This window comes from Galeopterus variegatus, unplaced genomic scaffold, assembly GCF_000696425.1.
Source record: "Galeopterus variegatus unplaced genomic scaffold, G_variegatus-3.0.2 Scaffold1779, whole genome shotgun sequence".
NCBI classification, from domain to species: Eukaryota; Metazoa; Chordata; class Mammalia; order Dermoptera; family Cynocephalidae; genus Galeopterus; species Galeopterus variegatus.
The window spans coordinates 333,371-350,160 of NW_007727890.1; the positions used below are offsets into that span (position 1 = coordinate 333,371).

Below are 16,790 nucleotides of genomic sequence, written 5' to 3' on the forward strand. Positions count from 1 at the left end.
CTTACCGGTCATCTTTAAAAAAAAAAAAAAAAAAAAAATATATATATATATATATATATATATGTAAATAAAAAACAATGACGCATCTATTGTCATTTATCCCAGTGGCCAAGCAAAAGTAATTGAGAAACACTGGTAGGAATGGGAAAACTGCTTAAACTGCTGATGTGACATACTTGTGCTGATGTAACTGTAAATGAGCTGTTTAGCAGTTTATTAATATTCAAATTTTCGGGGGAAATACTTTGTCAGCAGTTTAAGTCCTGGGCGTTTATCCTATAGAAATAAGTTTGTACAGTTATGCAGGCTTGTCTGTAATACCCTTAATTGGAGACAATTCCACTATCCCTCTATGTGCTTCTTTAAATACCGTATTGAACTTCCAGTACAGAAATGCGGGAGAGGATGATTTAGTATGATAAGGGAAGTTATCACTGGGGAGATGGGTCACATTTCCCCCCCAGAAGAGTTTCTTTGTATTACCTTAGACACTAAAATACATACATTCAAAACTATAGAAAAGTTGTAAGAATATAGAAAAAAATTCATTTGTTCTTCACCTCGAACCAACTGCTGATATTTGCCTCTTTGGCTCTCTTTCTGTATATACTCATAAAATGCTGGGGGCGGGGGTTGGTGGGGTGGAGAAAGGGGGGCGCCAAACTACTTGAGTAAATTGCAGATACATATAACAATTCGTTCTACATACTTCAGCATGTTTCTCTTGAGAAAGAGGGAGGACCTTCTCTTGTAATACACTTATCCCACTCTAGAAGGTTATAAACATTAATAAAATATTACTTTGCAATATAATTCATATTAAAATTTCCTCCGTTGCCCTGAAGTGTTCTCTTTTCTCTTTGATTCAGGGTGTCTTCCAAGTCTCTATTGTAAAGGAAAGTGTTCTCCTTTGTTATTCATAATCTGTGGGCCAGGACTTCCAGACCTTGTTGACTACCCGTTTCCTCAATAACCTTCATCTGGTTATTTTAGCCAGATGATTTTCTAAATTGATTACACTGGTGGCTGCAAAATAATCCAAGTTTTGGATTGAATGTGGATGTCTGTCTTAAGAAGCCTTTATAATAGCCAGCTGAGGATGTATTAGATGTTACCAGGACTGGGCTTCAGAGAAGCCAGCTTCATTTCCATCTGTAAAGCCACAAAACATTGAAATCACACCCTCATCGAATGAATCCAGTGCATCGCTTCAAACAATGGTGTTTTTTTTTTTGTTTTTTTTTTTTTAAAGATGACCGGTAAGGGGATCTTAACCCTTGACTTGGTGTTGTCAGCACCACGCTCAGCAAGTGAGCGAACCGGCCATCCCTATATGGGATTCGAACCTGTGGCCTTGGTGTTATCAGCACCGCACTCTACCGAGTGAGCCACAGGACGGCCCCAAACAATGGTTTTAAACGAGTAAACCAAGTTCATTTAGAGGCGAGAAGCCTGGACCAGTTTGGGCTGAATGGCCAGGCAGGGTACACGTGAGCTTTAAAATCCGGGTCGGTTCAAAAGCTCCAGACCCAGGGGCTTCGAGGAACACGAACCACGGGAACACTTTAGGGCCCCCATCTCGTCCCTTCAAGTAAGGTGATAACTTCCCTTTTTTTTTTTTTAAAGATGACTGGTAAGGGGATCTTAACCCTTGACTTGGTGTTGTCAGCACCACGCTCTCCCAAGTGAGCTAACCGGCCATCCCTATGCAGGGATCCGAACCTGTGGCCTTGGTGTTATAAGCACCACACTCCCAAGTGAGCCACAGGCCGGCCCAAGATGATAAGTTTCCGAATGTCGTTTCCTTTTTGTTAAAGGGCAGAAATTACTCCCGAGTTCCCGGAAGTTGTCTGGTTCGCTTGCAAAGTGGGCCGAGGAGAGAAGGACCCTCCTTTGGAACGTGCGAAGGAGGTACTCGATCCGGCAGCTCCTGGATAGTCTTCGCACCCTCAAACCTAGATTCCCGCTTTCTGGGGTTCAGGAACAACCAGTTGTTTCCTAGGGCGAGTCGACAGCGCCCTCCTCCCGCCCCAAGCCCATGGGATTCTGGTGCGGAAGAAAAGAACCAATGCAGGTGGAAACCCTAGTAAACTTGGAGCCAGCTGGGCCTGGGGGAAGAGTCCCCCGAGCTTCCGTGAAACCGTGGAAATAGTAACCCGCGGGACCAAAAGCGCGGGCAGGGCGGGTGGAGGGCTGTGAGCCTGGGATTGGGCGCAGTGCCGTGGGCGGGGCCGCGCCGTGGGAGGGGCCGCGCCGTGGGCGGGACTGTCCCGGCGCTAGACTTTCTGCGCCGCGCCTCAGGGCGGCGCGATTAGGCCTTGCTTCCCTCGGAGAGTGGTTGGTTTCCAGGAACTCGAGATGGGAACACTTTCGGCACGGAAGGATATCCCCCCGTGGGTGAAGGTTCCTGAAGACCTGAAAGATCCAGAGGTGTGCCAGGTCCAGACTCGGCTGCTGGAAGCCATATTTGGTGAGTGTGTCCGGTCCAGGCCCTGGTACCCGGTCCCAGGCTCCTGGGTCTCCGCGTCCCGGAGCACTCATCTGCTTCCCCCAACAGGCCCAGGCGGAGCTCGAATCCCTTACATCGAGCAAGTGAGCAAGGTCATGCTCGAGCTGAAGGTTCTGGAGTCTTCGGACCTCACCGAGGTCGTGGTTTATGGCTCCTACTTGTACAAGCTCCGGACCAAATGGATGCTCCAGTCCATGGCTGAGTGGCACCGCCAGCGTCAGGAGCGAGGTGAGAGACCCGGTGACGAGGGGCTCCGAAAGGCTTCACTCCTTCTTCTCCAGCCCAGTTCTTATCGCCTCCTTGATGCCTACAACCGCCACCCACACCTGGACGTCATCAGTGGCGCCCTTGGCGTCTGCTCTGTCCTCGAGACTACTTTGGGAGTCGGGGGCCCCAGAGCGCCGGCCGTCGGTCCTTGGGCCTTAGGGGTTGAGACTACGATGAGGGGTGGCCGGGCTACCTATGATGGGCAGAGTTATCTGAGATATCTTAATTTAGTACCACCCCCCCACCCCACCCCCGCTTCTTGGAGAATGTTGAATGGGCTCAGTAGTCCCACGTTCCGAAGTTCCCAAGAGTCTCAGGCCCAGAATGCCTGGTCCAGAAGTTCTAGAAACAAACCGTGAAAGAGAACAGTTTGGGTTCTTATCCTTTCTCCCCATACTCACCCTGCTGTTGCTCTTTCTGGTGCAGGGATGCTCAAACTTGCGGAAGCCATGAGTGCTCTGGAACTAGGTCCTTGGATGAAGTGAAGCCAATTTCCAGCCAACGTGACTGAGACCAGGATGTAGAGATTGGGTTGTGGGCAGAGCCGGGGTGGTTCTGGCTTGGCTTAAACTCTGCTCTAGCCTGAGGAATTAAAAAAAAAAAAAGCTGCTTTTGGGTCTCTGCCTTTGCCCTGAATCCTGATGTGAATATCTTTTTCCAGGGTTGCTAACTAAAGAAAAAATTTTTAAATAAGTAAACAGTCCATTGACATTGTGGTTGGTTGATTAGAAGTTAACACCTTAGATTTGTCTGAAGCACTGCTGAGGTGTGGCCCTTGAATTTAACCCTTAACTGAAACCCCCAGGGCTGAAAAGAGGTCCAAAAGCACTCTTGGCTAGAGTCAAAAGGGGTCTAGGAGCTAAGTGCTGAAATGGAAAGGGAAAGTGGAATTAGGGTAGAGGAAGACATTGCCATAAATGAGGCTTGTTCCTGGTATGGTTGAGGAACCACCAGAATGGGGACTACAGTTATCTCCAGTAGGGACTAGCTTAATTGTTAACAACCTAGAATGAATCCCACTTTCTGGGAGCTTTCTGCCCTGTGGACTTAGGCAAGTTATTTTACCCGCTCAGTGTCTCAATCTCTAAGGTAGTAATAGAATATGACCCCATATGAGGTTGTGAGGTTTACTGTTAATGTATGTAAGGGTACTTAGGCTTGGCGTCTTTTGTTTTTTGTTTTGAGGGGTGTGCAGCTGGCCAGTATAGGGATTGAACCCTGGACCTTGGTGTGAGCAGCAATATGCTTTAACCAGCTGAGCAACCTGGCCAGCCCTGAAGGGCACTTAGAACAGATATCACAGGTAGTAACAAATGTTGACTCTTTCTTGGAGAGATTGATCAGCAGTGGGAGAGATAAGTAATAATGAGCAGTTTTCTATAACTGCAAGAGACAAGTCTGGCATGTCCATCAAACAACTGCTGTCCCTTTACTATGCGCAAGTGAATGGCACCATCATTTTTGCCCAGTGGTTCAGGCCAAAAGTTAGGAGTCTTTTTTGTTTTGTTTTTTTGCTGGTTGGTGCAGGGAATCCAAACCCTTGACCTTGGTGTTAGCAACACTGTCCTCTAACCAAGTGAGCTCACTAGCCAGGCCAAAGAGCCATCTCTGATGCCTCTCTCCCAACATGAAGTCCATGAGCAAGTCCAGTCAACTTAACTTTAAAAAAACAACTCCAGAATTTGGGCCCTTCCTGTACCGAGTTTAGTCCCATCCTGTCCTCCCAGGACTGCTGACACTCCTAATGATGACTGGTTATCTCACAGTCTGTTCTTCAGCAGCCAGACTTAATTTTTAAAATATAAGTGATATGGCTCTTCCTCCAAAAGAGACCTCAAAACTCTCCACAGTTTTCCATCCAGCTTAACCCAAACTCCTTACCCTGGCCTGTAAGGCCCTGTGTAATCTGACCTCTGCCTAATAGGAACTCTCATCACTTCTTTCTCTCTAGCTTATCCTTTGCCCCCCCAGACTTCAGGGCTTTTTTTTTTTTTTTTTTTTTTTTTTTTTTTTTTTTTTGCCTAGAACACTTTCTCCTCAGATTTTCAAATGGTTTTGCTTTCTTCTCTCAGGTGGTCTGTACTCACCTCTAGGGAGGTCCTCTCCACAGTCTCCGCCTAACCTTAATTTTTCTTCATGGTTTCTACAAACCTGACCAATAGTGTTAGGATGCTCATTTTCTTCCTTTCCCCACTAGAACATAAACTCCAGCAAGGCAGGGATATTGATTTTTTTTTTTTTTTTATTAAGGGGCAATAGTATAGAGAGGTTAAGGATAGCGTCATAAGACACTGACACCAGCTGGACTGCCTGGGTTTGAACTTGGCTCAGCCACTTATTAGTTGGGAAACCATGAGCATGTTAGCCCTTGTGTTTCAGTTTTCTGTAATATGGGGATAATTATTTTATGGGGCTGCAGTGAGGAGTAAGTTAAGACTATGTCCTGAGACTCTGTAAAGTCTTAGAACAATGGGTGACACAATGGGCATTGAATAAATATTTCTTGAATGCATGAATAACGGCTGTTCTTGCTCTACTGCAGAACTGGAGCTAGACTCCTCCCCTCCTAGGTCTGAAGGAGGAAGGACTCAGGCCTCCAGCTCTGTCCTCTAAGGTTTTCATTGGAATCTCAAAGAAGGAAAGGCATGAAAGTCATTTGTAAAGGCATTGTTTTCCTACCCCATGAAAGGGGTGTGTATACAGTTTTCTGGGGTCATTAGATGCTATACAACCTGTGGGTCACTGAGAAGACAAAAGCACATTTCACATCCTGTTGAAGTTCATTTGGATTGGAGAGCAAGAGACCAATCATATATACCCTACTGGCATTTTGACTCCCCAGCCTTGAGAACTCTGGCCTGAAGGTCCTGGACCATTCAGCCTGACTCCTGCGCAGGATTTTGGAGGAAAAATCAGTCTCACCTTTCCCATATCCCCAGGAAATGACAATTGTTAAAAACAGTTGCATCCCTGATTTTGAAGAACTAGGCCCAGGTGAATGAATTTCCCTCTATTTCGAGTGTCAGGAGGGAAACTTGGCCCAGCTGTATGTGGTAAGAAGCCATAATTGCAGAAAACTTTGGTCTGCCTTGCAGAATTGTTCCTCCCAAATGGGAAAGTCTTATGGCCTGTCATGGGACAATCATTGGTTGCCAGGGCCAGAGGCAATACCAGAGTCCAAGACTCCACAGATTGGGGAGGGGCTTGTGTTGGGGTGAGGTGGGCTGTGGGGAGGGGCATCTCAGTTTCCAGGGAAGAGACTGCCTATGGACCCTAGTCACCTCAAGGTAGTCCCCTGTGGCTTTGGACACATTTTGAATGGCATGGCATTGGGCAGGATATATCTGGAGACTTGTCAACAGTTGCAATATAATGAAACAACAAGGAAGACAGAAAAGAAAGTGGAGAATATTGGTTGTTCCTACACTGGAATACAAAGCATTTTCTTTTTTTTTTTTTTTGTCTTTTGTCTTTTTCCATGTCCGGCAACGGATCGCAACCCTCAGTGTTGCCCCCGCACCGGACCGGGGACCGGCAACGGGACCGCAACCCTCGGTGCTGCTCCTGCATCTCGCTCAGCCAGTGAGCGGGAACCGGTCTGTATGTGGGATCCGAACCCTCGGGCGGGAGCGCCGCCGCGCTTCCCAAGCGGTGCACTCATCCAGTGCGCCACCGGGCCGGCCCTACAAAGCATTTTCTTAAATAGCACACACTTTAATATTTAAAGATACTTATATTTTAAACTGATACTACATTCACTTGGATCAAAATGCTAAAATGATAAAGTCTCTCTCCCGTCATATTCATGCATTTCCTACTCCCCAATAATAAGCTTTATTTTCTTGTGTGCCTTTCCAGTTTTTTTTTAAAAATGCAAATACAGGCAATTATATGTACGTGTGTGTGTGTGTGTGTGTGTATTTTTTTTTTTTTTTGTAGCTGGCTGGTACAGGGATCCGAGCCCATGACCCTGATGTTTTAAGGTGGTGTTGTAATCAGCTGAGCTAACTGGCAAGTCCCCAGTCAATTATAAATGTAGATTATTTTCCCTCCTTAAAGTCGGGTATAGTTCTATTTAGTTTTCTACAAAAGGACTTTGGGTGTTATTCCCTATCTTTTGCTTTTGCAAAGGTGCAGAGAATACATTGAACACCATTGTTTTGCAAGTTTGCATGTATGTCTGTAGGTTGAATTCCCAGAGGAAGAATTGCTGGTGCAAAGGGGATAAACATAATTTTGCTAGATACTATCAACCTGCCTTCCATAGGGGTTGAAACAATTTCTTTCCCAGCAGCAATATGAGATTGCCTCTTTCCCCATAGCCTCGCTCCAGTGGCAAACCTTTTTTGCTGATCTGACAAGTGAAGTCTCCCTGTCTTCAGTACTTATAGCTTGGGTAACAGTTGTGGCATTTCTTGAATTACCCTCAGCTAGTGCACCTGTGGGAGAATCAGTTGGCAATGAAGGATTGTGTATGGGAATGTAAATTGGATACTTTTTTTTCTTTAAATCAGGCAGCTGCCAGAACTAGAATAGGTTCAGAGCGACTCCCTACAGTGGATACTGTGAACCCCAATTCTGTTGTATGAATCAAGCTCATAAAAACTGCCCTTGCCCTTAAGTGCAGAATTCTGTCCTAAGGGCAGAGCTTCTAAATGTAGAAAACAATGTTAGGAGAATCTGTGTTAAGGTAGCAAAAGTGGAACATTTAAGACTAGTCTATAAAGTCCACGTATCTCCTGGACTAAAGGTTTTTCAACCCTAAAAGAAGAAAAAAGATGGTAGCAACAACAAAATAAGGAAATTTATAAGAAAAGTTTTGGAAGTAATAGTCTGAAAGTTACAAACAGTGTTTATCTTGAAGCAGTTTCCTTTTTTTGAGTTTCAAGCTATCGACCAGATTTCCACCAAGGGCAACTGCAATGATTATGGGAAACAGAACAAGCTTTCATTGTAGTGAAATGAGAGGGGTCCGCCCTAAGGAGAGTCAGTCAATAGGACTGAAGAGTTCAGGAGAAAAGATAAAAACAAGGGCATAGTCCAGTAAAGCCTTATAAAAAAGAGCTGATAAAAGCAAAATCCAATTCAGTGAAATCCTCTGACCCCAAAGTAGCTAATAATAATGACTGTAGCCAACACTGATTCAGAGTCTCCTGCCCTCTGGATCTCCTCCACCCGGTTCTTGCATTAACTCAGTTCTCAATTGTACATTACATACTGTACAATGGGAATGGGAATAGTATCATACCAATGTGCAGTTAAGGAAATCGAGGCCCTATCAATCACACCACCTGACCAGGATTCATATATTTAAATATATGTAGTTTTCTAGGGCCAGGAGAAACGTTTTACTCTTCAGGTGGGCTGATACAGCGACAGAGAAGCAGAAGAGTGAGTGGGTGTGAACGCTCCTGCCAGGCTCCGTGGGGTCACCTATGCCCACCTCACTCACTGTGGGCTCTGAAGCAGGTGCTTCCAGGCCTCTGGGGACTGAAGGTGCCTGCAGGATGGTCTGGAACAATTTTTCCAGCCTCCGTAGACAGGCGACCAGCCCTCCAGGAGCTTCCAGCCTGGTTGTAAGTCGTGTGGATCTAAAAATCCATGACATTCTGAGGGTGCGTGATGGTTCATGGGGAACTGGACCTGGGCGAGGGTCAGGGAAGGTTCCCCTACATCTGAGTAACTTGCAGCACTGAGCCAGGTGAGAAGGAAGGGAAGCGTGGCTGGTCAGAGTCCTGGCAACCCATAGAAAAGCAGCATGGCTGGGGCCAGAGAGAGGTTGAGGAGGCTGAGGCAAAGTCAGAAAAGGAAGGAGCAGGTTGGCCCAGGGCCTATCAGACCTCACTGAGAGTTGGGAGAAGCCATGCAAGGGTTTTAAGCATTATCTAACTACCCAGAACCACTGAGAGCAGATTAGTTTCCCTCTCCCCTCCAGCTAGGATCTCCATTTGGATCCTGATTTTTCTCTACTTCCTCTGCCCTGCCTCTCTACTTCTCTCAGTTCATTTATTGATTACATATGTTGCGTGCTTTTCCACCTCCTCAGGAGTGGTGTTCTTGGGAGAAAACAAAAGCGAAGATATGGCTGGGGAACATTTTCAGGATTGCAGAGAATATCTTCAGAAAACAAGTGTCTGAAATGTTATTTACATAGAAGAAGTTTGAAACATTAAGTTGTGTGGTAACTAATCAGAGGTAAGAATATTTTTTTTGAGGAGAGTTATCTGTATGGCACTAGAACCTGGGAGTTAGTATTTGTCCAGAGAGAGATTATTCCACCAGGTCCTGTAGCCACTTTATAATCTCCAAAGCAGAAATGGAAGTACCAAGTTGTCCAAACTTGACTCCAGCTGCCAAAAGCTGGATCTAATTTTATGGGATTTCTCTTTCATTTCTAGTTTTAACAGAAAGCATGTTTATTGTTGTTGTGTTGGGGAATATGTAAGATTTACCTTTATGAAAATGCCAAACTAAATAATGCTCAGTTGAACCACTAAAAAATGAGCAGAAAGTGTCCAACACTCAAGGTTCCTAGCTTGCACTTCTGTCATAGGCATGTGACTTCAATGAGGACAAGTAGGGCATAAGAAACCAGGGCTTGAGGTCTGTGGGAGGAGAGAGAACTAAAACGAACAGATAGTTCCTCTCTTTTTGAGGCTTTAGAGAAGTTTGACAGGAAGAGTCCGAAGCCCATCTGTCATTTGAAGGGTAAAGGATGATCAAGTGCTGGGATCAGGGGCCATCCCCTGTGTCCAGGCTGTTGGTTTTGTGGGTGGGGCGGGCCAGCCAAGCAGGCTGACATCTGGGTGAAGACAAGATGTGGGTTGCTCAGGATGGCACTCCCGACCCCAGCCCTATAACCTGACTTTCCAAGGCTGATGGTTAATTTGGATTATTTGACTTTTTTCCTGGTTTTTGCATTAGAATACAAATTGTAATGCTTTCCCACACTGAGTAATATTTTATGACACTGGAAAAAATTTGTCTAGATTGATTTAATCATTTTATATCCATTCAACAGGAGGATTACACTATATGAAAATTACATGTATTGATGTGAAAAGAAGTCCAAGATATATTTGTGAAAAGTAAGTCGCAGAACACTAGAGGCTGATTACATTTTCATTTAGAGTGTATTCACTGGAAACATGTAAGGAGGAGTATAGACCAACTGTTAGAAGTAAACTATAGGAAGGTTTCTAATAGCTGACTCACAGCTAGTTATGAGAGAAGCGTACCAAGTCTTCTAGTGTACTAAACAAACAAAAATGTAAAGGTGGCTTTCTACCTTACTACTTGAAGCAAAATATAATGAGTACAAAATTACCTATGATTACCCATAGCTAGATACTTTTGTAAAGGTTAAACATGATATGAATTAATTTGCTTGCATTTAGTGCCTATGTTTTGGAATAATATATATCTTCAACACTCAGCCCAGTAGAATATTCACACTTTGGGTACTTGAAAGGAATTCTCACTAATCTTTGGATAAGTCAAATTTGTATACAGTGCAACTCTAGTGTGTGTATGTGAATGTGTGTAAAACATTTTTTTAAAAAGTTTTTTGTCTCGGGCCGGCCCGTGGCTCACTCGGGAGAGTGCGGTGCTGATAACACCAAGGCCCCGGGTTCGGATCCCAAAAAAAAAAAAAGTTTTTTGTTTCTAAATGATGTGTAATAATTGTACATATTTACGGGGTATGGTGTGATGTTTTCATACATGTATACATTGTGTAATGATCAAATCAAGGCAATTAATATATTCATCACCTCAAACAATTGTCATTTCTTCGTGGTGAGAGCATTCAAATTCCTCTGTTCTAGCTATTTTGATATATGCAATATGTTATTAACTATAGCTACACTACTGTGTAATAGGACACCAGGATTTATTCCTCCTATTTAACTATAACTTTGTACCGGTTTACCAACCTCTCTCTTTCTCCCCCTACCCCCGCCCTTTCTCAGCCTCTGGTAACCACTATTCTATTCTCTACTATGAGATCAACTGTTTTACATGTGGTATTTGTCCTGTGCTTGGCTTATTTCACTTAACATGATGTCCTCTAGGTGCATCCATGTTGCAAATGACAGGGTTTCATTCTTTTTTATAGCTTAATGGTATTCCATTGTGTATATGTACCACATTTTCTTTATCCATTCATCTGTTGATGGACACTTGGGTTGATTCCTTGTCTTGGCTATTGTGAATAGTGCTGTTTATGTTTATTATAGGAGTGCTATACTGACACTGATTTCATTTCAGAAATCAGTATGTCACTATAGTGACATACTGATTTCATTTCCTTTGGATATATACTCAGTAGAGGAATTGCTGGATCACGTGATAGTTCTATTTTTAGTTTTTTGAGGAACCTCCATACTGTTGTCCATAATGGTTGTAGTAATTTACATTCCCACTAACAGTGTATAAGAGTTATTCCTTTTCCACATCCTCACCAGCATTTGTTATTTTTTGTCTTTTTGATAGTAGCCATTCTAACTGGGGTTAGGTGCTATCTCATTGTGGTTTTGATTTGCATTTCCTTGATCATTAGTGATGTCAAGCATTTTTTCATATGCCTTTGGTCATTTGTATGTCTTCTTTTGAGAAATGTCTATTCAGCTCATTTCTCATTTTTAATTGAATTATTGTTATTTTTCTTTGCTATTGAGTTATTAAGTTCCTTATATATTCTGAATATTAACCCCTTGTCAGATGCAAGTTCGCAAATATTTTTTTCCATTCTGTTGGTTGTCTTGTTGATTGCTTCCTTTGCTGTACAAAAGCTTTTTACTTTGATGTAATCCCATTTATCTATTTTTGCTTTTGTTTGTTGTCTGTGCTTTTGAGATCCTATCCAAAAAATCCTTGCCCAGACCAATGTCAGGAAGCATTTGGCCTATGTTTTCTTCCAGTAGTTTCATAGTTTCAGGTCTTATACTTAAGTCTTTCATCTGTTTTGAGTTGATTTTTCTAAGTGGTGAGAGGTAGGTGTCTAGTTTCATTTTTCTGCATGTGGATATCCAGTTTTTTTCAGCACCATTTATTGGCGAGACAGTCCTTTCCCCATTGTGTGTTCTTGGTACCTTTGTCACAAATCATTTGGCATTAAATGCATGGATTTATTTCTGGGTTCTTTAATCTGTTACATTGGTCTATGTGTTTTTATGCCACTACGTGCTGTTTTGATTACTATAGTTTTGTAGTAGATTTTGAAGTCAGGTAGTGTGAGCTTTGTTCTTTTTGCTCAAGATTGCTTTGGCTATTTGGAATCTTTTGTGGTTCTGTACAAATTTTAGGATTTTTTTTTGTGTGTGTGAAGAATATCATTAGTATTTTGAGAGTGATTGTATCGAATCTGTAGATTGCTTTGGGTAATATGGACATTTTAACAATATTAATTTGTCTAATCCATTCACATGGGGTATCTTTCCATTTGTGTCTTTGTCAGTTTCTTTCAATGTTTTATAGTTTTCATTGTAGAGATGTTTCACTTCCTTGGTTAAATTTATTCCTAGGTATTTTTTTTTTTTTTGTAGCTATTGTAAATGGGATTTTCTTAATTTTTTTTCAGTTAGTTCACTGTTGGCATGTAGAAACGCTGTTGGGTTTTGTATATTGATTTTGTATTCTGCAACTTTACTGAATTTGTTTTAGTTCTGTTGGTTTTTTGATGGCATCTTTAGGGTTTTCTATACATAAGATCATGTCATCTGCAAAGAGGGACAATTTGACTTCTTCCTTTCCAACTTGGGTGCCCCTTCTTTCTTTCTCTTGCCTTTGCTTTGGCTAGAACTTTGAGTACAATGCTGAATAGAAGTGGTAAAAGTCAGCATCTTTGTCTAATTCCAGATATTAGAAAAAAAGCTTTCAACTTTTTCCCATTCAGTATCATGTTAACTGTGGGTTTGTCATCTATGGCCTTTATTGTGTTGAGATATGTTCCTTCTGTAGGGAAAGCGAAGGAAAATGGTAGGGGTCCCTCATGTGTTCAGAACCTTGCCGAGCATTTGATGTAAATATGCATGTGTGCCCAGGTGTTCCTTGTTTATTGTCTAATATAATTGCGCACGTGCACCCAGGTGTCCTGAGTTATGGACTTAAGTATAAAGGCTGAGTGGCTCTGATCCACATGCTTCCCCGTCCCCAGGATGTCCCCATGGGGGGCCGTGGGGAGGCTGCTACTGCTGCTGGAGGCTGTTGCTGCCAGCATGTATTAGTCCTTTTTGTGTTGCTATAACAGAATACCTGAGGCTGTGTGATTTATAAAGAAAACAAAATTTATTGCTTACAGTTTCTGAGGCTGGGAAGTCCAAAGTCCATCTGGTGGTGGTGACAGTGACTTAGGGGTCTCACACTGGAAGATGGTGGAAGCAGAGAGAGCAGAGAGAGACAGACTCTCCTCTTTTAAAGCCCTCAGAACCATGCCCCGACCACCATTTTTAATCCATTCACTATTGCATGGCCCTATAATGTAATCACCTCTTCAAGGCTCCACCTTTCAATGACCATAATAAGATCTCCCACCCTCTTAACAGTCACAGTGGGGGCTAGGTTTCTAATACATAAAACTTGAGGTACACAATTCAAGCTTCAGGAAGTTTTGGGGGGACATAATTCAATCCAGTACACAGCGCCCCCAGGACCCTCTGAGAGGCCACCGACACTGCTGCTGGAGGCTGCTGTAAGCTGCTACTGCGGCTGTGGACTGAGCTCATGCCATCTGCCAATGGCTCCTGGGATCTTTCCCAGTTACCTAGTGTGGACCTGCGTGTGAGGGCTCTAGGACCCAGCCTGGCATGTGAGGGGTTTGTAATCCAGTCTGCACAATGGGTTTGAAGGGTCTGAGACCTAGCCCTGACAATACAAATGTAAACTTAGTATGAATTGCTTTAACAATGCAATTGGCGTAGCTATTCCCTTAGCTTGACACCTTTTATACCTAACTTGTTAAGGATTTTTATCATAAAGGGGTATTGAATTTTATAAAATGCTTTTCCTGCACTTGTGGAAATGATCATACGGTTTTTGTCCCTGGTTCTGTTAATGTGATTTATCACATTTATTGATTTGCATATGCTGAACCATTCTTGTATCACTGGTATAAATCCCACTTGGTCATGATGAATATCTTATTTATTTATTTATATATTATTTTATTTATTGAATCAAAATTGATTATACATATTTTTGGGGTTCAACATTGAGATATGTTGATCAAATCAATATTACTAGCATATATATTGTTACAAATTGTAATTATTCTGTATGCCCCTTATCCAATCTCTCCCCATCCTCCCCCCCTGCCAATTACCCTAGATTTCGTCTCTCCTGAAAGGATAATGGTTACTTTGTGGATTTGTTGCATAGATGATCTGTCCAATGCTGAGAGGTGTGATCAGGCCCCCGAATATTATCATAGAGCAAATGCTTCTTCTGTCACTTTGAAATGGGCTTTGTGGAGAGAGATATCCTCTTCTTTGTCTCTGCTGGTGACTCTGCTTGTGTCAGTGCACTCCAGTGGCTGGCAGACCATCTGTATGGTGGTTGTGGCATGTAGCTGCTTTTGCAGCAGCTGTGGTTACTGTGGTGGTTGTGGTGGGCCACCCACGTGGAGATGATGTTTTTGGCATGCTCCTTGGTGCTGGCAGTGTGCCTGGTTGTGGGGTGTGTCTGGTCTCCAGCTCCATGCCTTGGGTCCCCAGGCAGGCCCCGAGGTGCTGGCACAGTGTGCCTGGTTGTGGGAGGGGGGTCCAGTCCCAAGCTCCAAGCCTCAGGTTCCCAGGCAGGCCCCAAGGTACTGGTGGTGTGCCTGGGCCAGAACTAATTTTTTGCCCTTTGCTTACTTCTAAAATGGGGAAACTTCCTGTGGGAACCAGTACTTGAGCTGTGTGGTTGAGCTAAATTGCTGCTTTGCTGCTGTTTCCCTAGGGGGGGGGGGGTGTCCTGTCCCCTTCTCCATGCCTCGGGTCCCCGGGCAGGCCCTGAGGTGCTGGCACGGTGTGCCTGGTTGTGGGCAGGGGGTCTGGTCCCCTTCTCCATGCCTTGGGTTCCTGGGCAGGCCAGGCTCCAAGGTGCTGGCACCGTGTGCCTGGATGTGGGAGTGGGGTCTGGTCCCCTTCTCCAAGCCTCCAGTTCCCAGGCAGGCCTCAAGGCGCTGGTAGTGTGCCTTGGCCGGAACTAATTTTTTGTTCTTTGCTTACTTCTAAAACGGGAACTTCCTGTGGGAACCAGTACTTGAGCTGTGTGGTTGAGCTAAATTGCTGCTTTGCTTCTGTTTCCCTGGAGAACGCTTTTTGTGCAGCTCAGGGTTTAATGGTTGACATTATAGGTAGTTCCAGTGCTCCAGAGACCCGGTGGATCTGGATTATGTAGAAATTCTGATCTGGGCCTGAGTTTTTTCATCAAACTGCACCCCATGCAATTCTCCATTCCCGACCAGTCTCCTCTGAGTGGTCCTGCACTGATTGGGGGGCAAGTTGGCTGACCCTGTTGTGTCCCAGTGTTCTCCCGGTCAGCCCATCTCCCCTACTGCCGGTGCTCCAAACACTTCCCACTGGACGGGCCCTGCCCTTGGGATGACTCACTGGCATCTGAATGGCTCCCTTTTTTCAGTTGTTGTGGTTCCTCCCTCCTGCATAGGTCCACGGGAACCCTATTAGTGGTCTTGCTCTCCTGAGGGCCGCAAAGGCCCTCTTCTCCCCTGATGCCTCCAAGTAACTCCATCTGAAGGGCACACCTGTGGCTTCTGCTGGCTCCTGCTCCATGTGCTCTGCAGTCCCAGCATTAAAGCAGCCATGGCCTGAAATGCTTGGAGCAGTTTTTTCTTTCTCTCATCATGGTTTCTCCCACCTTCATGAACTCGGTAGGTCTCTTCTCCTCTTCCCCTGAGCTTCAGCAGCCCCAGCTTGGCTGATATTACATTTTTGTAGTTGTAAATTGGTTGATTTGTGGGAGAGAGTGATGCTGGGGACCATCTGTTCCACCATCTTGACTGGAACTCTGAATGATCTTTTTAATGTGTTGTTGAATTTGCTTTGCTAGTTTTCTGTTGAGGATTTTTGCATCTGTGTTCATCAAGGATATTGGTCTATAGTTTTCTTTTTTTGTTGTGTCATTGTCTGGTTTTGGTATCAGGGTAATGCTGTCCTCAAAGAATGAGCTTGGAAGATGAAACATTCTTATTCTTGAAGCACATACAAGAAAGCTTATTTATTTATTTATTTATTTTTAAAAGATGACCGGTAAGGGGATCTTAACCCTTGGCTTGGTGTTGTCAGCACCACGCTCAGCCAGTGAGCGAACCGGCCATCCCCACATGGGATCCGAACCCGAGGCCTTGGTGTTATCAGCACCACACTCTCCCGAGTGAGCCACGGGCCTGCCCCAAGAAAGCTTATTATATTGGCAGATTGGATGGGGCTTTAGCCTAGGAAGAAGGTGTTCTCCCTTCATTCCATTTGATTTTGAATCCCTTGTCATGCCCGTGTATTCGAACATGGACGACTATGGTAAGATCTGAAAGATTCAAACATCAACACATCCCATAGCTCACCTTTAGCATTACTCTTGAAGCCAAATGCACAAGAATAGTAATTGCTAACAGTGTTCCCTTAATGCCAGATAATTAACAAAGCATTTTCACTTCCTTGTCTCCATTAGCAGACACAACATCACTATTGTTAATGCCCATTTTATCAGTGAGAAAATTGAAGTTGAGAGAGGTTAAAAGCCCTAATACACTCATTCTTAAAAGTGGTTCCTAGACCAGCATCACCTGGGAACTTGTTAGAAATGCAGATTCTCAGGTCCATCCAGACCTACTGAATCAGAAATTCTGGGGTGGGGTCCAGCAACTTATAGTTGAATAAGCCCTCCAGGTGATTCTGATGTAATTAAAGCTTGAGAGCCACTGGCTTAAAATAAATTAATTCATTTAATCTGACTTTGGCACTGTTTCTACCTCAGAAGCTGAGAAGAAACAAGTGTTTTCAGTTCACCAGCATAG

At 44.0% G+C, this 16,790-nt stretch overlaps 1 protein-coding gene across 1 annotated transcript; it reads left to right on the forward strand.

Annotated features, from left to right (window-relative positions):
- The first annotated feature begins 2,315 nt into the window (after positions 1 to 2,315).
- DPPA5 (developmental pluripotency associated 5) lies at positions 2,316 to 3,370 on the forward strand. The gene is made up of 3 exons (XM_008578902.1): positions 2,316 to 2,470; positions 2,558 to 2,737; positions 3,203 to 3,370. Exons 1-3 carry the CDS (start codon positions 2,359 to 2,361, stop codon positions 3,259 to 3,261), a joined length of 351 nt encoding a protein of 116 aa, XP_008577124.1. The 5' UTR covers positions 2,316 to 2,358; the 3' UTR covers positions 3,262 to 3,370.
- The last annotated feature ends 13,420 nt before the right edge of the window (positions 3,371 to 16,790 follow it).